This window comes from Polyodon spathula, chromosome 18 (genome assembly GCF_017654505.1).
Source record: "Polyodon spathula isolate WHYD16114869_AA chromosome 18, ASM1765450v1, whole genome shotgun sequence".
Taxonomy (NCBI): domain Eukaryota; kingdom Metazoa; phylum Chordata; class Actinopteri; order Acipenseriformes; family Polyodontidae; genus Polyodon; species Polyodon spathula.
Window position 1 is genome coordinate 6,983,206 of NC_054551.1, and position 24,947 is coordinate 7,008,152.

Consider the following 24,947-nt stretch of genomic DNA (forward strand, 5'->3'; position numbering starts at 1 on the left):
CCTTCAATAGGCAGCTGAGGGAAGCATGGGGAAGAACCGCCCAGCCGTAGTGGCTAAGAAGAGGGCCAACACCTGCATCAAAGCTTGTCCTGATTCCCCGCACAGCATTGCCCAAGGAAGCCTGCCTCAGTTCGCCCAAGGATGCCTGCCTGGCTTCGCCTGGGGTTGCCTGCTGCTCCGCATCGCCTGGGGCAACCAGCTCTGCTTTGCCTGGGGTTGCCGGAACTACTTCGCCAGGGGTCGCCGTCAGCTCTGCTTGGCTGCAGGGGTCAGTTTGGCCGGAACCCACCAGAGGGAGCTGCTGGCTATGAAGAAGGGGGGGGAGAGGTCAGGAGACCACCTTCCCCCACAGCAATTTCGCTGCAGGAGTTCTTGTGGCTGGAGTCCCACAGGAGGGAGCTGCCAGCTGAGAAGGGGGGAAAGGTCAGGAGACCACCTTCCTCAGCAGCCTTTCCGCTGCTGGAATTGCCCCGGCTGAAGGAGTCAGTCTGGGAGCTGTCAGCACGTCTGCTGACAGCCTCGCCATTGGCAGCATTTCCGCTGCTAGTGGTACAGCAGGAGGAGAGACTAGACCCACTGTCAGCACGTCTGCTGACAACATGGCCAGTAGCAGCCTGGCTACTGGCAATATTGCCGCCCATGAACCCACTTTTGGGATTTTAAGGGGGGAGGTGGCCATTGAGGCCATGTGTGCTAAGCACAAGGGTGGGGATATGTGGCAATGTTGCCCCACCCCTGTGTGTATTTCAGCGTTGTATATTGCGTGCTGTGTGTTAATGTTGGTGTATAGTCATTGGTACACGGGATATAAATGTGTCTGTGGAACACGAGTTTGTTTAAAATGTATGTTTGTATTTAGGCACGAGGACTGTACAGCACTTCACGTGCAGGTAAAATGTAATAATATGTGGGCACAGGGAATTGCACTTTTATTAATTCACGTGCAGTTGTACCAAGACTCCAATTGAATGATTGATTAGGAATCGAGTCTCGGTACAGCTGCATAAAAGCTGCATGTTTTCACTCACTCTGGGTTGTGTGTTCGGTGAGTGGAGAACAGGTGTGGAGAGGAGAAAGTAATAACGTAAAGTAATCATAATTTCAGCTCAACGTGTTTGTCTGTGTAGTTCACTTTTGTTTGTCTCTTTGTTTTGGCTGCCAGTGCCGTGTCCTGGTTTTTGTACTGTTTTTTTTATTTTATAATAATAAACCGAGCAGCAGCGCATCCATTTATCATTTCACCTCGCAGTACTGTGTGTTTCTTCTGGTCTGATGTCCCCACTACAGCCGTCATTGTCACAGCCCTACATTTGTATCTTTAGTTTTCAGCTGAATTGTATTTGATCATGCTGTGCATGTAAGAAAATAATATGCACAGGCATTGAATCTGATTTCCTCATTTCAATCACTCCCCATGCTGTAAATGCTGTAGTATAATATACAGCAGGAAGAGCGAAGGGAACTGAAAGGTCAAATGTCTGTCTATTTATTGAGGCACATGCTATTTTAAGGCACATAATGTTACACAAGAGCTATTACTGTACCTCCTTCAGCTTTTTAACAATACCGGTAAGTAAATACAGTCAGACTTGTAAGATTTAACTAATTGTCCTAAATTAAATACTTCAAATGAGCAAACACATAATCTGTCTACAAGGGCTTGCAGTGTCTGTGTGTGCGTATTTGAGTCAGGAAAAAAAAAAAGTCTGTAACACTGATACATAATTACAATTTTGCAGCACCAGACAGAGTGTTTAACATTGAGATCACTAATCAGGAAATAAAGCTGTTTATTTTTTTAGTGTTTCTAATTAGATAGCTAAATCACTCGGCTTTTGAAATATTACGCTGTCAATTGTCTCCGGCGAAAACTATTTTTTATTAAATATTCAAAGCCTGCACCAATGCCTGCTGGCCTGCCATTTATTCAATATAAATTTAGCCCCCACAGCAGCACACACTAACAGGAAGGATGTATCGATGTGAAAATTTAGCATGGCAGAGGTCACTGGCAAGAAAAAGGAATGAGACAGGGTGTTGATCACTACCATGCAGAAGGCAGGACAGTGCTGAACATTGAGTGACACCCATCACACTTGCTGCTCCATTCTCTGCTCCCCAGCACCTCACTAAGTAGCCATTGCCATCTCTGCTCACCCTAATGAGAGCTGAAACAACCCATTCTCAGACCTCCAGCTGTGTCACCCTCCACTCTTGGCTCTCCAGCACGGCAACTGCTCTGTCCCTAAGAAGAAGACCTAGAACACTTCTGTAAATACTTTCTTAGCTCTCCAGCACCATCGCCACGAACACTACCTCAATCAGCTCTCCAATGAGCTGCAAAACACTCCATTTGCAGATTATTAAAATTGAAAAAAAGCAGAGAATAAAATCTTAAAAAAAGACAGAGGTTCCAGGCTTCACTGATTACCGAACAGTATTAAATTGACATAAGATGAATCCATGATAAGCTCTTTTTACCTACAGCAGGCACATTTGACAGAAAACAAATCAAGTAACTTTTTTCTTCCAGAAATTATCCCTGACTTGCTGAAAAAGAAGCCAGGAGGGAATAGAAGTGACAGGATGTATTGATCCGTGCATGTCATTTGGTCTTTTGGTGCTCTGCGAAGCTACGCTACTCTTGCCAAAAACCAAGAGGGACTGTGATCCATCACACGACCCTGCCAGGGAACAGGATTACAGGGCAAATTATTATTCATATATTTCTACTTGTCTCAGTAAACACTAGAGAATACATAAAGGAGTCAAGCCATTTGGCAGAGTTCATTTGGAATTAGAATAAGTAAATACACATGTATGAACTTGAGGAACCTCAAAAATCAATGTTTTAAATTGCAATTCTAGCGACTGTACAAGTAATTTCATATCTGTACCTGAGAGTTAAATCAGTGAGTGCTGTTTTGTTATATAAAAAAAAAAGCAGATAGACCGGCAGTGTCCCCATAATCCAAAAGCTACAAATTAACAAAACTGAAATGAAAAAAAGAATGATCATCCATAAACAGTAGAAATGAGATTTGAAGACTCAGAGTTAGGCATCGCTTCTTCACTGCTGTGTAGCCTCTAGGTCCAATAACAGCACATGTCACTCATGCACGGTGCAGTCTTCCAGTAATGTGTAGCACACCACTGACAGCTGAAGGAGGCAACTGTCTGGTAATTGACCTTTGAGAAATGTGTGTCCCATGCCAGTCTGACTACAGAGAGAACCTTGTTAATGCCACACAGCGTTTTTTTTTTAAAAAGGCAAGATTTCTGTAACACTGGTGGCAACCAGCTAGGCAGTCATGTTTCCTGTGATCGGAGAAAGCTGGTTTAATAACAGAGGACTCCTAATACACTCCATCCTCAAACACAGCGCCTCACTGTCATAAACTGCAACAAAAAAAATTGCACAGCCTTTAGCCCTCCTATTTGTTTCATGCATACATATATAGGTACATAGATAAATACCTCAGGCAGCCATATTGAAGTATTATATTTATTTACAAGATCAGTTCCAAAAACTAAAATAAACATCTCAAACCTTTTAGAAGTTTGTGACCTCAATCTAGGAAGTCATAAAATATTATAGGAGAAAAAAAGGAACATTTAAGGTCAATGGGAACCAGTGTTGGGTCAAATAGACCCAAAGCAGTACTCTCCTGCAGATTCAATTTTATGGACTGGTAGTTTTTAATTCAATATGGACTATAGCTAACATGAGGTTTTAATGTTTGCTTTTGCAGGGGTGTGTTCTCCATTGCCTTGAGGTTTAGAATAGGGAAATAATATTATGTTGTTTTTTTTTTGTTTTGTTTTTTTTGGTGGGGTTTTTTGTTTGTTTGTTTTGTTTTTTTCCCACTTTCCCATTTTTTCCAAGCTTCTACTTCCAATCTGACTCCAAGCTACTGAAAACATAAAAAAGGAAACTTTTTCTTTAAAGATTTAAATTTCTATTTAGAAATGCAAAATAATGCCACTGATAGATGTACGCCCTTGCAACTTGCACAGAACGGCCAAAATTGCAAAAAATACCAATGCAATCTGTTGGGATTCAGGTTAGTTCAGGGGTGACTTTCGGCTAAATTTAACTCCTTTTATTTCTCTGGACCAGAAAACTCATTGACAATGTGACCTTTCAACTATAGGGTAGTTCAGAAATTAAAGGTCACTGCATCACAGAAATGAGAGACTGCCCAGCCACTTGGCATTCTGCAGATGAAGTGAATTTTACAGACGTGTCAGGGCATGCTATACAATCAATGGGAGAGATGAAGGGCATAAACTCACATGGGGGCTTGAATATGCATCCCTAACTGTTCGTTAAAGTGAAAAGCGTCGGGAGCAGGGCAATTATGGTGGAAAAAAATACTTGTTCCCTCAGGAGGAACCTTTATTATCTGTAATGGTTGGTACCAGACAAGTAAAACAAATAATATAGCATACATTATGACGTTTCAATAAAAATAAAAAATAAACTGTTAGGTTGTTGTCGTTTGTTAATTTCCTTTTGCTTTCAATCGATGATTGGTTGGTCAACATTAAGGTATTTTTCAAAGAAACATATGTTGTCTAGAAATTGAAAGTTATCTAACCTATGCATAAACTTATTGATCTAGGTTACCTAAAGGGAAGTTGAAGCAGAAACAGATTACGGTACTACTATACAGGGTTTGCTGTTTATATAACTTCTCATCTAGTGCATTTAATATAGAGACTGGTTTGTATCCTCTGGGATCCCAACATTCTACATTTATGTGGACATGTGGAATATACTACGCAGAGGCTAACCGCTAATGAAACAAAATCAGAAATTGACAAAAATTAATGCATTTCAAAAATTCCATCTACTGTGCTAATAACATGCCTCACACCTGACATTTTAAATTTAAATGTATACTTGATGCTTTCATCAATTCATAATGGTATATAGGGAACAGAGAAACACTCTGCAATTTGCAGATGCATATTTAATCTTATCACAGACCAGCATTGTTAAAAACGGGTAAGTCATTGCAAGATAAAAGGAGGATGTGTGGTCCAGTGGTAAAAGAAAAGGGGTTGTATTCAGGAGGTCCCCGGTTCAAACCCCAGCTCACTCATTGTGTGACACTGAGCAAGTCACTTAACCTCCTTGTGCTCTGTCTTTCAGGTGACAGTTAGTTGGAACAGACTCTACAGCTGATACACAGTTCACACACCCTAGTCTCTGTAAGTTGTCTTGTATAAAGGCGTCTGCTAAATAAACAAATAACAACAATAATAAGATTTTTTTTATCCTTTCAGTACATTTTAAAAAGTCCCAGAAAGCTGTTTATTATTTGTACCTTGGTCAATCTCCATCACGGCCAAAAAATCTTCCAGGGAATGGTAAAAGATGACCGTGACAGGAGGTAGGTAAAAGAGACAGAGTAAACTTTTAATTCTCTAGGTTAAAAGTGGTGGTAACATTTAATTTTTTTTTTTTTTTTTTTTTAGTTTAGGACGCCCTTTACAGTCGCCTTTTCTCTGAAGAGGGTCTGTGATATGTTGTGATCTTGTTAAACTCCAGATGCACTAACTTCACTAAAGGCAAATTTCAGATGCTTTTCTTATGGATCCCTCTAAAGAAGCTGTCTGAGTGAATGGTCCCCAAAGGCATCCAACCGTAGGGAGCAGCAATCTGCTGGTGACTAAAACTGCTGGATGATAAACCATGTTAATAAAACGGAAGATTACTGAGAGCTGTGGGAGGTGATATTAACAGCGCCACAATTAGTGCCAGATGCCCTTTCCCACAAGATGGTGTTTCAGCTGGCATTGCCACTGTTGAGAAAACGGTCTCCACTCAGAGTGCCATTCCCACCTGTCTCGGTTTATTGAATCCAAGAACCGTGAAGTGACCCAAAACCGAAAGTTACAAACTCTTTGTAAAAAAAAAAAAATTCAGATAGTTTTGTTCATTTGCATATTATCATATTTACTGTGTAATATGTTTATAATTTCAAATTCGTGTTCAATAAAGATGAGTAATCATTCTGACAGTGCCTGATACCTAATGAAACCAACATGATTTTTATAAACCTATAGACAACTATAGAAATACAGTGGATCGCAAAAGTATTCACCCCTCTTGGACTTTTCCGCATTTTACTGTGTTACAGCATGGAATCAAAATGGATTTAATTAAGAGTTTTTGCCACTGATCAACACAAAAAAAGTACATAATGTCAAAGCAAAAAATAAAATCTACAAATTGTTCTAAATTAAATACAAATACAAAAAAGAAAATAATTGATTGCATAAGTATTCGCCCCCTTTGCTATGACACACCTAAATAAGCTCTGGTGCAACCAATTGTCTTTACAAGTCACACAATTAGTTGAATAGAGTCCACCTGTGTGTAATTAATGTATCACATAATTTCAGGTTAAATACACCTGTTTCTGGGAGGTCCCACAGTTGGTTCGTACATTTCCTAACAAAAATTACATCATGAAGACGAAGGAACATTCAAACCAAATCCAGAATAAGGTTCTTCAAAAGCACCAATCAGAGGTAGGATATAAGAACATTTCCAAGGCATTGAATATCCCATGGAGCACAGTAAAGTCCATTATTAAGAAATAGAGAGAATGTGACACAACTGTGAATCTGTCTAGAACAGGCCATCCTCAAAAACTGAGTATCCGGGAGAGAAGGGCACTAGTCAGGGAGGCCACCAAGAGGCCTATGGCAACTCTAAAGGAGTTACAGTCTTCTATGGCTGTGTCCATCCACTGTGCATACGGCAACAATTGCCCGAGTGCTTCACAAAACTGGCCTTTATGGGAGAGTGGCAAAAAGAAAGCCATTGTTGAAAAAAACTCACATCAAATCTTGGCTAGAGTTTGCTAGAAGGCATGTGGGAGACTCTGAGACCAAGTGGAAGATGATTCTATGGTCTGATGAGACCAGAATAGAGCTTTTTGGCCTCAACACTAAGCGCTATGTTTGGCACAAGCCTAACACCGCACATCATCCTGAGACACCATCCCTACCGTGAAGCACGGTGGTGGCAGAATCATGCTATGGGGATGCTTCTCTGCATCAGGGCCTGGAAAGCTTGTGAAGATAGAGAGCAAAATGGATGCAGCAAAGTACAGAGAAATCCTGGAGGAAAACCTGGTGAAGTCTGCAAGAGACCTGGGACTTGGGAGAAGATTCATCTCCCAGCAGGACAATGACCCCAAACATACAGCCAAAGCCACACTGGAGTGGCTTAAAAACAAAAAGGTCAATGTCCTGGAGTGGCCCAGTCAAAGCCCGGATCTCAATCCAATTGAGAATATATGGAAAGTGTTGAAAATTGCTGTTCACCAAAGGTCTCCATCCAACATCACAGAGCTTGAGCTATTTTGCAAAGAAGAATGGGCAAAAATTTCAGTGTCCAGATGTGCAAAGCTGGTAGAGACTTATCCAAATAGACTCATGGTTGTAATTGCTGCCAAAAGGGCCTCTACCAAATATTGAGTCAAGGCGGTGAATACTTATGCAATCAATTATTTTCTGTTTTGTATTTGTAATTAATTTAGAACAATTTGTAGATTTTATTTTTCACTTTGACATTATGGACTTTTTTTGTGTTGATCAGTGGCAAAAACTCCTAATTAAATCCATTTTGATTCCATGTTGTAACACAATAAAATGTGGAAAAGTCCAAGGGGGGTGAATACTTTTGACAGCCACTGTATATCGCAATAGGAACATATTTCCAGGTATATCGACAATTACATTGCATTGAAAATGTTTTCTTCCTGAGGTTTTAGTGGTCAGTCACAGCATGGAAAGGTTTTGTTTGAGTGGCTGATCCATCTCCTAACAACTGTACATAACAAGAAATAATGGGAAATGCTAAAGGATAATATATGGCAATTTGAATGGATGGATCTACATTTGGATGGATCTTGCTCATTCACTACACCTTTTCAGTGTTTTTTCTTAGGGAAATGGCATTGAAAATTATGGTGTACTGCCCTCCCCAAAATGCCCACACGTTTTACTTTCAGACTTTGTCACATGGTTCATGTGATAATAATACTGGTTGAGTATCAATACTCAACAGAATAAAACTGTTATTTTATTAGCTTCTGCCTTTTTATTCAGTTGATCTATGATCTATGTATAATACTGTCAGACAATACAAAAACAGTGACGAGTCTGACTGTCTTTTGAGTGCCTAAATGCAAAACAAACGTACCCATCTTACAATGCCCTTTCGTTGTAACTTCCAGCGATTCTCAAGTCTTAGTTGCTGAGCAGTAGTTGACAAATCAGTCTCCAACTTGGCCCCTCAGGAGCCCAGGCAAGGGAAACAAAATTAGTTTATAAATGCTGAAAGATCTATTAGCATGAAAGGTGAAATGTGTATTTGCCCATTATAGAGGGAATAAAATTGCTTTGTCCAGCTCCAAATCTCCCCGTAAACCTGTCGTCTGGGCGCTGAAGGCTGAGTAAATCTGGCATGCACGAATACACACCAACGCAAAATAAATCTGGAGGCAGCACAGCCTAGTGGTAACAGTGAAATGATACAAGACTGGGCAACTTGGGTTCAAATCATAGTTCAGGCAGAGACTCACTCACCAGGGAGGGAGAGGCAATTTCAAAGAAATGGTCTGTTTAGCTTTTCAGGGTAAAAACAAATGGCCCCTCTCATAAACAGCTTACAGTACACTTCAAAATACAGGTACATAAACAATTGAAGACAGTGATAAAGAATTCTAGTCAAAACCTTTGTCAAATAACTGTACTAATGTTATTTCCATAGATGCCGTGTGAGTCTTTCATTTGGGGAGGCTATTCCACACTTTTCCCCCTGCATTTATTGAACCCAACGATGTACAGTAAGATACACACACATTTTATATTATATATATATATATATATATATATATATATATATATATATATATATATATATATATATATACAGTGCCGTGAAAAAGTATTTGCCCCCTGTCTGATTTTCTGCATTTTTTTGACACTGAAATCTAATCGAAAACCAAAATCTAACATTAGAATAAAGGGACTGTCACAAAGACGGCTGTAGTGGGTGATGTCAGACCAGAACCAACAAATAAACAACAGAGAGGTGGAGTTTGGTGAAGCTGATCCATTGGTTTCGCTCAGCATTCAATAATGAATCAGACAGAAGACAAAACAAGACAAACAAAACACAGAACACAGCACTTTCGCCAAAATACAGAGACAAACAAAGCGGACTGCACAGATAAACACGGTGAGCTGATATTTTAACTATTCTTATTATTGTTACCTCTGTCTCCAATCCCGTTCTCCTCTCACTGAACACACAACCCTGAGTGAGTGAAAACATTCTGCTTTTTATGCAGCTGTACCAAGACTAGACTGCTAATCAATTATTCAACTGGAGTCTCGGTACAACTGCACATGAATTAATAATTGCAATTCCCCAAGCTCATATTACTACATTTTACCTGCACGTGAACTGCTGTTCAATCCTCGTGCCTAAATACTCAGGGATGTTACTTATATATTTTTCCATTGTTTTTTTTTCCCCCAACACAAGATGGCCAAATAAATGAAGTTTACCATAGCACTAGCTTGTACTTTAAAACATGTTATGTCTATTTAAGCAAATTAGAAAAACAATAAGAATAACAAGATGCACTGTTTTTTAAAATCTTTAAATCTGTCAACCTGCTCTGCAGTTCTAAAATACCTGCACCAATTTTGAACACCATTTCCATCACTTCACACCAATTTAAATCAATTATTAATCCTGACTATCTGAAAAGTGTCTTTGATAAGCAAAACCATTCATTTTCATCAGACTATTACGTAAGCAGGCAGATGCGGTTTTATGTTTTCCTGGCAGAAGTTTTTTTCAGAAGTTTAAAAGACCCCGCTTTCACTGAAAATGGAGTGAAGGATTGGAAAAATCTAAAGAAAAAGCTTCAGAAACCTTCGTAATCTGGTACCACAAACAGTGTCCCGAAAGGTGGCACTTGTTCAAAAAGTCAAAGGAAGTATTTTCTGACTGTAGTGTCACAGTTCTCAAATTCTCACAAAATGGTGGTGCATGCAATCAGACAGTATGCTGCAAAAATATTTTGCCACAAGTTCTGTAAAATCAGATTTGGATCAAGCTGTTTGTATAGATAACAGCAATTTGAATAAATGTAGAAATTGTGAAGAGGATGTTCCAGGCAAGGGAATGAGCAAAAAGGAGTCAGAGTTTTCGTTGGCTGCCTCCTGCAGCAGTATGGGGAGCTCAGATCAGCGGGAAGAATTGATGTTAAACCAGCCAAGCATCGCCTCCTTGAATGACATTGAAATGCAACTAAATCCTCTATCTGTACTATGCAGCATAAAGGAATATCCCCTAGAAAGTGTCTTGAGGGCATCAGATGATTCCAGGGCATTTGCCAAGAACTCTCACCTTTCACGTCCAGAGCTCGGCAACTCTACAAAATCTAGCCACCCTGACCCTAACCCAACCCCTGCCCTAAAACCTAACCTCAAACCCAAAACCTAACCATCTGATGCCCTCAGGACACTTTCTAGGGGATATTCCCTGTGTGCTGCTCTGTACTACTGTACTACAGTGATTTTGATATACCAGCTGCCCTAGCGGTCTGACGGTTGCACAGTAGGAAAACAAGAAATATGTTTGTTAGACCTCCTTTACTCGCTTGCAAGGAGAAAAAAAATCAATCTTCTCTCACAAATAGTTTTTGTGTTGGTCAGAACAATTTCTTGTGAGGGTTTGGGCAATTTATTTTGGGGAGGCTGCCTCTTATACACACTGCCTATGCTTATTTCACTCCTATTTTCTTGTGAGGGCTACTTACCATGTTCTTAGTATGCTGTTCTGTGACTGGGTTAATGATTATGTTTAGGCTGTAATTCATATATTAATGATATAGATGCATGCAAAAAATAAACGTGGCTACAGTGTAGCTAAGAAATTTGATACTGGTAAAAGGCGCCAGAAAAAATGCTCTTAAAAAAAGGCATCCTGCTCACCTTGTTTTATGATTAAAATTAAAATTTAAATCTCAATTAAAAAATAAAATCTGTTTTTGTTGGCCTCACAGAACTTTCTCATACAAACAGCAGCAGCAGCGGCGGTCCTCTGATTCCTGTCATCACCCACTAAACAACAGGAGTCACTGGAAACCCCACCTCTAAATACATTCTGAATTCACAGAAATAAATTAACCGTCTCTAGCTAAACCATAGCTGGCCTGTCCCTGACCCCACAGCCCCCACTTTCAGACATCAGCCAGAATGAATAACACTGATGGACCTTTTCAATTTATTTAATACCACAAAATCCATAAATTATAACAAGTCCTGCCTTCACTCTTCAGCCTCCATCACTGCAACAGAGGTTTACTGTACATACAATGTCCCAGTGGGTGAGCAAAAGGGACTAGGAGGCACTGTGGCCTAGTGCTTAGCTCCAACGGAAGGAAACTAGAACATGAACCAACCCGTGTTATTAGATACTGTCTTAAAAAGCAAGGTATAAAAATTAAGATTGAATCATTTTCTGATCAGGTTCAAAGGTAATTTTACAGAGTACAAAAAAGAAATTCCATAGTTGCCCTTTTTTAGAAAGCAGTCCCATTTCTTTGTGTGTTGAAAGAGTAAGCAACTGTCAACAGAGAGGATAAGTCGAAGCGCCATGATTTATAACGCTATTCAGGCAGGCAAGAGAGAATTTATGATAGCACTTAATAAATAGAATCAGAAAGGTATCTTGCTATTGGAGACCAGGTGGTAAGCAGTTCAACTTTGCAAACAGTACGGCAATGTGTCAGTTTGGATAATTCTGGAACAAATGGAGTCACCTTACAAGCCTGGACATTGTGCTGCATGATAGATCACAAAAGATAATAACAGTAGGGGAGATTTACAACCGCAATATACCTGCTATTTTTATGCCCTGTTTTAAAACTACATTCCATAGTATCTGATTTTGAATTGATGTGACAAAAACAGGTTGTTTACTTAACTTACTTTATCAAAGTTGGACTGTCTGGTTCTTGCAGAAATGGATTCACGTTATAAAGGTCCAAGGAACAAGCCTTGAGGCACACCAAAAATAATAAAATAAATGTAGATGTCTTTTCACTTGGGATAACAAAATCATTGAAAATAAAAATGAAAAATCTCTGAAGCAAGACTGGAATCAACCTACGTATTAATGTGCCTTAGTAGTGGTATTCAGAAGATCCTAATAGCACTACTCTGTATGGTTTGTTAAACTAATTTCCTCCAGAAGGTCACCGGTTCAAATCCCACCTCTGCCACTGACTGACTCACTGTGTGACCCTGAGCAAGTCACTTAACCTCCTTGTGCTCCACCCTGCGGATGAGTTGTTAAATCAATGTCTTATTGTAAGTGACTCTGCATATAATGCACAGTTCACAGCCTATCTCTGTAAACCGCTTTGTGATGGTGGTCCATTATGAAAGGCGCTATATAAAGATATATTGCAGAAAATTTGAGAACATTGTGCACCTTTAAAAAAAAATGCAACTAGTATGATAAACATGCATACATTTTCCAAACCTTTGTAAAAAGATATGTGTTTATCTTGAAAATTACGATATATGGCACAGGACACACCCTTATAAAAAATGTACCAAGGTATTTTTGTACTTTTACAATTCTTTTCCCATGGTTACACTATGCATTTAGCATATTTACCCTGGTTTGACATATCCCTCGGTGCTTCACAATGCTTACCTGTGCTTTACCATACTTTCACTATGCTGTCCTACACTTTACTATGCTTTTACTATGTGAAACTTTTAGAAGTGCAGATAAGGCTTGTAAGTTTGAACAGCCTGGCTAAAGTTCCTCGGTACTTGGCCAAGTTTTTGTTGGTCAAGCACTCCTGACTGGCCGGCTCTTACCTGGTACACATGGTAGGCATTGGCAGCTTGTCCATGCAGGAACACCGAGGGGATCCACACATTAATGAGGGCTCTGTGAGCACTGTGAGGAAACACAAGGAGGAGACGCATACTGACACCACAGGAGCAACATCATCACTCAGCCACTGAGACACTGTTAGAGGTCCAACTGGTGGGGATTTAGCAGAGATAACTCACATGAATGGGGTGGAGGGACTCCTGGTATGCTGGGCCAATAATTACATTATAATCTGTAAATATGATTACTACATTAATGTATATTACTTACTATTATTAAATTTAGAAATTGAAAAAAGCAGCATCAAATATTAATGCATGGTTAGTTTACACTGTATTATATTAATTACAACATTACATTTAGGATAAAAACCTCTTGAGCTGTATAAATCTGACTTACTGAATTCAATAACAGGCAACCTGCTGACAGACATTATAATGTAACAACTCACTGAATTATTTAAGCGTGTCAATAAAAAACATTTGCCAGGGAAGCTGAACTATTAATTTAGTGTAGACTTAAACATAAGCAAGCTGCTTGGGGCTTTGGTTATTTCCAGGTTACCATTGGAAAGACATTGAATAGGACATTGTCTATACCTCGACATTAAAAAGTCAGACAGGTTAAGAAAAGCAACAGTATAAAACAACAGGGGTTGCAGCATTAAAATAAACCAAGTTGTGTTTAATTAGTACATGTCAGAACCACATGTATTACATTCACACTGTTTCCCTACACGGTTGCTAATTTGACAGTGCTCAAGTATAAAAGTGCGCACCTGTGTTTATAAGTGCTCACAGAATGACTGAGCAGTAATTTAAACACAGACCTTCAACAACTGTGTACACATCAGGTACTTCTCAGTAAGGGAAAAGCAGCTTACGTTTCAAAATCAGACAAACTGGGATCGTCGGAGGTCTGGCTAAGATCTCCTGGGACCTGGAAGAAACAGGAGGGGTTTATTCATATTAGAATTCCCCTTTAAACCGTTTCTGCTCAGCGGGAAAGGGGAAGTTGGTATGATGGGAGCCGTTCGTGGTGTTGACCAGATATGCCCTCAACGCATTTAAAAACCTGTTTGAGAAACACTCCAGAAGGCTGCTAGAAAGCTTTTGTTTCAGAGAACAAAATGAACTACTCTGAGCAGTTCTAAATCAGTGGGGTTTATTAAATAATTATTATCAACAGTGCTTCAGATGTTAGGGGTAGTAAGCAGGCTTTAAATGTTAAGAATATTTGAAGATCTGTTTTTTGCTTGGGAAGATTAAGACATTGAAACTTGAATGCTAACTGGAATGAATGCTGCAGTATGCAGTGTTGTTGCCTGTGAGGATCTGTGCATTGATTTCTGTACTGCCTCCAAGCTGGTGATTCAGAGCCCAAAGGATACCCATCCTTCCACGCTGCCAGGACTTCTGAAGGTGAGCACAAAGTTTAGTTACAGTACAAGTGTTATTTGGAATTCTGTCACAAGAATCCTTCCGAATGGAGCACAGAGAACACTTTGAACTATTGCCCCCTACTGTTGGAAATTGTAACTACACATTACATTGACCGGCATGTTCTCTGGTTATGTGGTCTTCTTGTTAGAAAGATTAGAAGACAGTATATCCATAAAATCCAATGCCCTGTTCCAGTATTTATTTTATGTCTGTTCTGAAGTCTACAGAATGCAGTGTTTGTAATGGACAGTTTGTAATCTCTTTGCTATTGCTATCTGATATGCTGGAACACATGCAGTGCCAGTGTCTCTATGCATCTGTCAGATAAAGCAGAGCCCCTTTTAACTTTGTAATAGAAAGTCTGCATACAAGCCTAGGAATATCCCCAAACTATTACAACTGGAAAACCACAGACAAGAGGGACTCCATGTGCCACTACCTATTGACATTCTCTGTTAAGATGATAACTGTAAGATGGTAGTCTATTGTCGTTTTTTTTAGATATCTAAAAAATATTAAGAAAAAAAAAATATATAATATATATATATATATATATATATATATATATATATATATATATATATATATATATATATATATAATTATATATATATATATATATATATATACTTACTACTGCTCTTCTTTTTATGATTTTAATAAATGGAGTAAAAACCTAGGATTTAAAAAATAATTTCTTGCCATTCAAAAGCTTATTTATTTCCTTTGAGTCCTTCATGATTTTCTGAAGGTTGTTTAGTTTTCCAGATTTTATTCTCATTTTAACTCTGGTCATTTAACTTGCAAGAACACTGCAGGTTTCTTCCTGTGTAGCAGGTATTAGGATCCCCCCTGACACCACCTAAAATCCAATGTGGAGTAAAGGTTCCGATCCCTTTCTCACTCTCTGCGCAGCTACAGTGTTGTTGGAGGTTAAATGGAAACAACAGAGAGAAGATGAAAACCAAAAAAGCCCAGAAAACTAAACTGCAGAAGAATGACAAGGGACTTGGAGAAAAATGCTAATGAGTGGTAAGAAAAGTAGAGTAAACTAGCCATGGAATTAGTGCCTCTGTACTGGATGGGTTATCGAGACTGATCCCGGTGCCCCCAGCAGACAGCCATATCTGGGAAGGAGCACTCACTGGGCCCCGCAGGTCAATCAGCTCCTGCCTCATCTGGGAAACCAGGTGATCCTTGGCCATGAGGGAGCGGTACAGTCGCTCGTTGAACTCAATCAGCTCGCCATGCATCTCAGCAACCTGTCAGGGGAAAAAAGAGCCATCATGAGAGAGAATGCTGTGTGACACAATGCAATGTCTCCAAAAAGATTTATCTCATGAGGTGTGCCTATTGAAGTGTTTAAGTGTTCACATTGTAAGATTTGTCTTAAGAGGCAATCTACGTCCTCTGTGTTACTGGTGAGGCCACTGATGACAGCTTAGAAGCTAATGCTTTAGATCTCATGCATTTTCTATTTTGCTTAGCTAGTAGGAATTGTCACACTTCTTTAAAGCACTGCATGTGTACAAAAAAAAAGCCAGCAAACTTAAAAAAAACAATTTTAAAAAAAGTTAAAGAGCAACCTTTTTTAATCCCAATGCAATATAACTGCAGATGAATCACTGTGTAATTGTATTTTGCTAAATCTTAGACTGATCGCAAACCTACACACTTTATCGTTAATTGAGAGATTCAAACATTATTCACTTCTCTGACATAGTCATTGAAGCCTCAATGTCATTTATAATGACAGCTTATGTTTCTTTAAAATTCGTTTTCTATAGTTATGTTTTATACAGTAGTTGCATTGCTCTATGGTACAACATGCTGCCTCTTACCATAGTCTTCACTGAAAATTAGTATTCCTATAAACCCTTATAAAAAACCATACAATATTGTGCAGCATCAATCAACTCAGAATTAAGGGGCTTTTTCCATGTCTAAATTGAATTAAGAAGGTGTTGAGAAAGCAGACAGTCCCACGATGGTATGTAGCTGTGCAAAGACACAGAAACACATTCATTTAAAGTGATAACAAATATGACAAGCACTTAAATATGACAGCCGACTGCTGACAAATATTCATATTTACAAAATTAAATAGAGACCAATTACAGTGTGGATTTTGAACCGACAGCTGCGATCTCTCAAGTTGACACTTTTGCTGAAACATCTTCCTGCCTCTGAAACACTTGATGTTCGATGTCAAAAAGCAGCAAGACATGTGACTCAGTTCTCTCCCTTACTTTTCTTTAACAAACCTGGTTATGTCAGCTCAATCACAGGCACATCTTCACCTATACAGCAGAGTTGTTGTTTATTCTGTGGTGCAATTTGATGAATTTTGTAAAGGGAAAAGACTGGAAGACAGAAGTTATTTTAAAAAGACTCGGAAGTTCACCTTTCACCTGGATTCACCTAGTCAGTCTATTTCATGGAAAGAGCAGGTGTTCCTAATGTTTTATACATTTTGTGTGTGTGTGTGTGTGTGTGTGTGTGTGTGTGTGTGTGTGTGTGTGTGTGTGTGTGTATATATATATATATATATATATATATATATATATATATATATATATATATATATATATATATATATATACACACACACACACACACACACACAGAGTGTACAAAACATTAGGAACACCTGCTCTTTCCATGAAATAGACTGACGAGGTTGATGTAACCTGTTAAATCCACTTCAATCAGTGTAGATGAAAGGGAGACAGGTTAAAGAATGATTTTTAAGCCTTGACACAATTGAGACATGGATTGTGCATGTGTGCCATTCAGAGGGTAAATGGGCAAGACAAAAGATTTAAGTGCCTTTGAATGGGGTATGATAGTAGGGGCTTCATGGCAGCAGTGCATCCATCTGCTAATGGATCCTTTCAGCAGGATAATGCCCCATGTCAGAAGGCTAGTATTGTCCAGGAATGGTTCCACGAACATGACATTGAATTCAGCTTAATGCAGTGACCTGCCCAGTCACCAGATCTCAATCCAGCTGAGCATCTGTGGGGTGAGATAGAACGAGCTATTCGGAGTAGAGATCTACTACCAGCCAACTTGACACAACTGTGAACTATTAATCTTTTGCCGTTGTAGAGCAGCTAAACTTCAGTCTAACTACAGTATGCTTTTTGTATCTGCTTGAAGCTCCGCACGCACATTTGTACATGCAAGATGAAACTGTGCAGGTCCCAGGTGGTGCCGATTAAACTTGATGGTACTGCTGGAGCCTGCCGTGACGTGAAGCCAGGGAGAATCGCGTTGCTTATGACATCGGTCTCCGTACACAGTGTGATTTCTGTAATGAGTGAGAATGAGCAGGGACTGGGGCAGGATGAATGCTGCATGTGGGTGTTTGTGCAGAATGGATCAGATTCTGTAAGTTTTCAGTTTGTAACCAATCCCCTCAAGAATGGAATGCATGGTCTTCCGCTCTGAGAACTCTGCCAGTGCTTGTGAACACAATCTACTTTAAAACAGAATACTGTCTTCAATCATGTGGATACCTCATGGCTCATTCTTATTTCTTCACTTTGGCTCCAATAACCTTTAGTTCAACAATTACGTTTAGTTACAGTCTCTTCATTTTGAAATATCTCTGAAAGTACCATCTTTGTCTGCTGGTATTACTGCTCTCTGGACTGGACAACAGAGTCTCCTGCAGCTCAAAGTTATAAGCGTCACACCATTTCAGTAAAGCACGATGGCACAGAAATGTGTCAAATGGACTCTCTTTGAAAAGCAAGGAAAGCACGGGGGCTAGGCAATACTTTTCTCAGAGATGAAGATTTAATATCTGAAGAGATGCTTTTATGACAGAATGAGGTTTCACATCCCAAACCAATCGTTTAAAGCAATAATGTAAATATCCCTGGTTACAGAGCAGATGGCTCCCGTTTAAAGTCAATTATTATTTGTCTGACAAAAAGCACGCCTTTCCTTTTTACCATATCAAAGCATCTCTCCGTGCCTCAGTTCTTTAGGTTATCGAAATCAACAGCCACAGAACAAATCGCACCACTTTCAATCACAGGGCTGTGAGCAAACAGGATTGTGGGTAGCAGTAGTTCTTTTGAAAAAATAAAATGCCAAGCAGTGTGAAAAACAAACCACGATAAAAGAATTAGCACTGAAGGCAGAGAAATCCCCCTTATCATTTACCAAAGCAGGTCAATGTTACAATAAATGGCTTAACTGCATCCCAGAAATCTTGGGACTAAAGCTGGCACATCATACCGCTATGGAATCACTTGTACCCAAGACAGCATCTCAACCAGGATTCCAAGGACCAGTGTGTCATGCAACAACCACTCAGAAGTGCCTCATAGGAAATGACTTGTTGAAGTGTTTTCAACATAGAAAAATCTGCATTAAATCCAGTCTGTACAAAAGGACCTCTTGTCTAAAATGACTTCTCTGCTGAATCACTCTGTATATTCTTCATGTTAACTCACCTGTATATAGTCCACTTTCAGTTGGTGTCATTTAGACGGTGTTACAACCAAGGTTGACAGCTTACGTGAACAGATGGTACTGCTAGACAACATAAATAGAACTAGTGACAAAAAGACAACTTCAATCATAATCTGCTGACAAGCACTGTTCAGAAACACTCCACTTACTGAGTGAAGGCAATCTCTACAACACAATTCAAATAAATTAGACCAGAAATAAAAATCATACAATACCCGGCTATTACATACTTGCCAACATTTGGAAACTGTTCAGTGGGACACTCATCCCCACTGGGGGGGGAGGGCTGGGTCATAAGCACACATACACGCATAAGTAATAGACTTACTCCCCTCAACAAAACACCACATGGCCATCATGATGGTAAAAATAGACATAAAGAAGCATTCTTACATTTGTATAAGTTAGAATGTATAGATATAAGTAGAAAATCATTTTTTAAAACAAAATAAGCCTTAAAAAAAATAACTGATAAAATATAACCAATTCACCATAAACAAAGAAGCTGAAAATACTGAAAGCTTGTATTACTCAGTGATGTACTATTACACCGTGCAGTAGCTGCTGTAGAGTTTTATTTCAAGATATCATAAAAAAAAGAGGTGATATTATAAAAAAAAAAAACTTATTAAAAAAAATATACAAAAATGCACAACAGGGGCTTATTTTAGTTATTTTAATTTACTACTAACCCTACAATTATATATTAGGTGTGTTTTTTTGTTGTGCTTCTGTCTGTATTATTTACCATGAACTGCTCCAGAAAAAAATAACGTTCTTCAATTGCTTGTTCATCATGGTGTGATCATCGTCACCACACACTTTCAGAAGATTTTTTTTTAAAATAGATTTGCTTGCCAGCAGGGAAAATACTTACATGAATATAAAAACCGTTTAAAAATGCAACATGTTTAGTTTATTAAGAGAAAGGGAGGACAGTGGCTGTGTTTAGCTGCTACAGCCTTTATCAACATTCGGTTTCAGAAGTGAAATAAAGATTTACCGTAATGGAATGCTTTAAGATATACAAATGAAAATATATATATATTTTTAAATGTTACATTAAGATCAACAATAGTGAATAATATTGTTTATAACAGCTGCTCGTAATTTTAAAAAAGATTTCACATTTGTAAAGAAAGTTCGAGCTAGACTTTTATTGTGTAATTAATTGCTATAGTTTATCTCCTCCCAGAATGGTCAATTTCTGAATCCAGCTGGATTTATGAAGAGTTTAATTTAACAAGACAAAACTTTATGCAGCTAGCGGGGACACGAGCATGACTAATTTGTATCTTCATGGGAGTAACATTCAAAAACATTTTAATTTCACAGGCTTTAGAAAACGGCTATATTTTACAAATTCCATAACATTCATTGTTTTGAAGGTTTAAAAGAAAACAAAACTAAAATATTAAAATCAGGAGACAAAGATAATATTTCAGAGCAGTAAACTTACTTCAGATGTCAACCATCTTTTATTTTCCATTTCTTAAAGACTTAGTAGTCGATCAGGGGGAGGGTACCGACAACGTTATTCACCAATCATATAAATCCATAGGCGGATGAGACTGACCGATTGGTTTAATAATGATTGGCACCAAAGCTGCCAAATAACCTGTCCCCATCAGCTTGCTGCCAAGAACTCAATTAGATCTTCCATTGCCATTGGTCCATTTCGTGAATAGTTTAATGGTTGTTTAGTTTCTGTGACGACACTGTTTTCTAATAGAATGCTAGTGGACTGTGTAAAATAAATAACTGGAAATGTGGAAGGAATGCATGAGCGTTGGATAAAAAGCAATTACAAGAAGTCCCAGTATCAGCATTAAAATAAGTACTGAGTACCAGTGAGTACCGGCAGAATTTCACCGCTGCGTTGACAGATGCCATTTTCATTTGCTGGACCCGACAGGGTGACTTTACTTAATATATATGATATCTCAGAACCTTCAAATCACTAGGAATGCTGTATGAAAATGATGGGTGCAGCTAACTGAAGTCCTTCATGTTCCATTGGCTCCCAAGTTTTACTCAATCATACACATCAAATCATATTGCAGCAGCAGTGATGAAATAATACTCCATTTATAGGGTTACGTGCTCTTTACATTTTCACTGTAAGTTTACTAGTCTTAGTCAAATTTGCTCTTAAATGTAATTATTTAATGTATTATTTATTTTACTCTTACAGTATTTTAATTTGATCTTACTTTCTACTGATTTTACTGTATTTTATAACTCCTCTTATCAGTAATGTGATTTTGTGTAATGTGATATTTTGTAATAACTAAGTCACCCTGGATAAGAAGAAGAAGAAGAAGAAGAAGAAGAAGAAGAAGAAGAAGAAGAAGAAGAAGAAGAAGAAGAAGAAGAAGAAGAAGAAGAAGAAGAAGAAGCTTCTCCAATATGACTGGATAGGACATATGTCAATAAACTATGATCTCATCATGTGAACACAATCCCTGCCACACAGTGCACAAGGGTCAGCAGCCGCCAAAGATAGAGAAAAAAAAAAAAAAAAAAAAAAAAAAACAGGCATGAGAGCAAATGCCCTAGAGCGGTGAAGAATTTCCCACGATAAATATCGGGACTTTCTTCCTGTGCATTGGGACATGGGACATTTGCTAGAAATAGGGACTGTCCCAACTAAATAGGGGCTGTTGGCAAATCTGCCATTATCCGTCCTACATGTATGGAGTTAAATGTAACCCATTTATTTGTCTATTTAAAAGGTATTTTGGTGCTGCTGTTGTTTTATTATATTAAAAAGTTTTAAAATAGATGGTGCTATACTCCTTTTTAGGTATAAGGTTAAGACCCAACACACACATACAATATAATTTACAGCTCCATACTTTGTGTTAATATAACATCAATATAGCATGAAATAATAGCAGTGGAAAAATGCATGAAACAAAAAAAGCAGTGGCGACCGTGCACTTAAACAAACTCAACTGAAACAACACCAGCAAAGTTTATAACCGTGAGCTGCATCACTGAAAAACGATATTACAATTAAACAAGGACAAAGAAGAAAAAAAAACAGGAAGGTTACCGTGATAGCGGGATTATGATATAAATCACAGGTATTACTGTGCTGTTAATTCAGAAAAAAACAAGAGTGATGGAAAGCAAGTGAGGAGATGGAGAATGTTTCTCAGTTAATTAGACAGAGCCCTGTGGGGAGCAGACAGTCAAGTTTGTTATAATTAGAGGATTATTACCATCTCAACAGTTCCCAGATTCACCGCTTTCATTTGTACTGCCTAAGCAAGGCTCAATAAAATTACATTAACAACAACAACAACAACAACAACTATTAGGGTACCTGCATATCCCCCTTCAGGATTATAAATATAAATTGCTCCCATGTAGGCCTATTGCTCAAAATCTTAGCTAAAATGGATGTCATTACAGAGTAAACTAATTCTAAAGACACAACCTTCAATATATTGTAGTCAGCTAAGCTTGAAAGGTCTAGTTCTTGAGGTCTAATATCCATTAAATAATTCATGACATGGTTAGAAGTCTTGGTCTACAATGGCCAGAAACTTGAGATGGAACTATATTTCTATATGAATATTCATTAATTAGTTATAATACAGATTCATATACTAGAATAAAAGAAAACAAGAAAAAATAACACTGACTAAGTGCCTCCAGAATTTCAAGGTCAACATACTTAGACCTCCTGTATTTCCCATCTGCAGTAATGAACATAATTGTATTCAAGCCGTAAGCTCTTTTTAACCAACCAGGGCCATTAGATAGTTTGTTTATTTACTTCTAATTTAAAACTTTCTTCCAGCAGTGCTTAGTGAACTGAACTGATGTGATTACAAGGATGGGTCTCTCTGTGTGGGCAGGCAAGCAACACCGCAATCTCACGCTAATTATAAACACACAAAACCGCTGACGAGTCCCATCAAATTAAGTTCACTTCCCAATTCACGGTAAAGTGATAGGGAGAAAACTTAGAGTACGGTTTTGAAATTGTGCTGCACTAGGTTCAATTATCCATGGAGATGGATGGGGTCTTTCATTAGCCACCTGACTACTCCAGATGAATATGAGTATGAGGTATGGGGGGGGGGGCTTACTGTTCCATATACAAGGGGGCCCAAGCATCGTTAGCACAGTAAATCATTTTTCAGCTTTGTATAAAAATTAATTGCGTGCATCCTGCTCAATGGAGAGCATCCTTCTCCCAGCACAGCAGGGATGAATATTCATTTCATCAAATCTTTTATAATGAATCTGTTCTCTATAACGAGGGCCGTCATCATCCTCTGATTGCCAAGCAGGGGGCCTCGGCTTGATTCGCTCACTGGGAAGCTGAGGGTGCATCGTCATGATTTACCATCTCGGCGCAAATACTGAGCCAATCAAAACCAACTTGAACAGTGTTTTATGGTACACAGTCACATCAATAATCTGATACTGCCTATTACGACAAGCGGTTCTCTTGATAGAAGTGTAAGTGTGAGTGTGACAAAGTGCCCGCCCCTGTGTATATTATCTGTTATATGTTGCATATGGTGTGTTAAATGTTGGTGTATAGACATTGGTACACGGGATATAAACGGGTCTGTGTAACACGAGTGTTTCAAATGTATATTTGTATTTAGGCATGAGGATTGCACAGCACTTCACGTGCAAGTAAAAAGTAATAATATGTGAGCACAGGGAATTGCACTTTACTAATTCACGTGCAGTTGTACCGAGACTCCAATTGAATGATTGATTAGCAATCGAGTCTTGGTACAGCTGCATAAAAGCAGCATGTTTTCACCCACTTGGGGTTGGGTGTTTGGTGAGTGGAGAACAGGAGAGAGAGGAGAAGAAATTTAATAACAATTGCTATTGAGTGCTGGTGGGACCAGCACGATACTTGTGTATTTAAAACTCACCGTGTTTGTCAGTGTGTCTGTCCGTGGACCGTGTTGTTAAGTATAGTCCGTTTTTTGTTTATCTATTTATTTTGGCGAATGTGCTGTGTCCTGCCTTTTGTCTGTTTAAAACCCTTTTATTTACAATAAACCGGCTCAGGCAAGCGTCTTCATCATTTCACTTCACTGTCCTGTCTTTGTGTTCATTCCTTCCTGGTTCTGCCGTCACCCACTCGGCCGTCTTTGTGACAGTGAGATACAGGCAGACAATCGGATCAACCAGAATGAGATCGGAAGACGTTTTTTTAATGATGCAGCATTCAACTAAATCTCGTATATTTCTCAGCAGTAAATGAAGCAAACAATTGTAGCCCACTTTAACATAAGACTGATTACAACAATAAAAGGTCAGAAAAGAAATGATAATAAATAGAAGTGACATGAGATGTGAGCGGGCCATGGTAACAAGGCTTGTATTTTGTGTGTACTTTGTGGGTCTCTCAATCTTCTAATCTTATTTGGGAGAGACATAAGATTTTTTTTTTTTTTGATAGATGTTAAATATGAGAGAAAAAAAAAAAAAAAAAAAAAAACCTTGCATGAGATTAGAGACACAGAGAATGCTAAATTTTTGTATTTTTAATGCCGGCGATGTTAATAAGCCCCGAGATCAAATGAAAGTTTCTCTGTGCTCTGGGGTCCCTCAGGAGAGCTCAGCCCACATTTCAAACAAATCAAACCTCTGCACGGCCAGTCAAAGTAATCCAAATAATGCTTGGATTTATTTATTTATTTTTAACTTTCCCCAATTAACCAGATTAACCAGTAACCTATAAGAATAACCTGAGTTTCCTGAAACAGGCCTCACAGCTATTTTTTACTTTCTGGCATCTTATGATACCAAACAACCAAACACACATACACAGAATTGTAGAGAAGAGATACTTCAGTGCTTAAAAAAAAACGTCTATCAGAGGAAAGTTCAGCTTATACTTCAAAGAGATTGCCAAACAGGAGACTTGTTAAAAGACTTTTATTTATATAACTAGATTAAATAAAATATTTTTTTTAAAAAGGAAACTACCTACACAGATTTATAAAGCACATAACTGTCCTTGTATTTCAATAAGCCTTTGGGGGAAGGGGGCACTTTATTTTGTTATATCCTGT

The 24,947-nt window shown here is 38.5% G+C and overlaps 1 protein-coding gene across 4 annotated transcripts in view; it reads right to left on the reverse strand.

Moving 5' to 3' along the window:
- LOC121330990 (sorting nexin-29-like) overlaps positions 1 to 24,947 on the reverse strand; it is a 138,743-nt gene that overhangs the window by 58,380 nt on the left and 55,416 nt on the right. For 2 of the 4 annotated variants that reach the window (XM_041278060.1, XM_041278062.1), the window contains 3 exons: positions 15,543 to 15,659; positions 13,839 to 13,894; positions 12,937 to 13,018 (listed from right to left, as the gene is read on the reverse strand). In XM_041278060.1, coding sequence (XP_041133994.1) covers positions 12,937 to 13,018; positions 13,839 to 13,894; positions 15,543 to 15,659 — 255 coding nt within the window. Of the gene's footprint in view, positions 1 to 12,033; positions 12,102 to 12,936; positions 13,019 to 13,838; positions 13,895 to 14,246; positions 14,371 to 15,542; positions 15,660 to 24,947 lie in introns of those variants that run through there. The other 2 variants (XM_041278061.1, XM_041278063.1) reach the window with 2 other exon arrangements.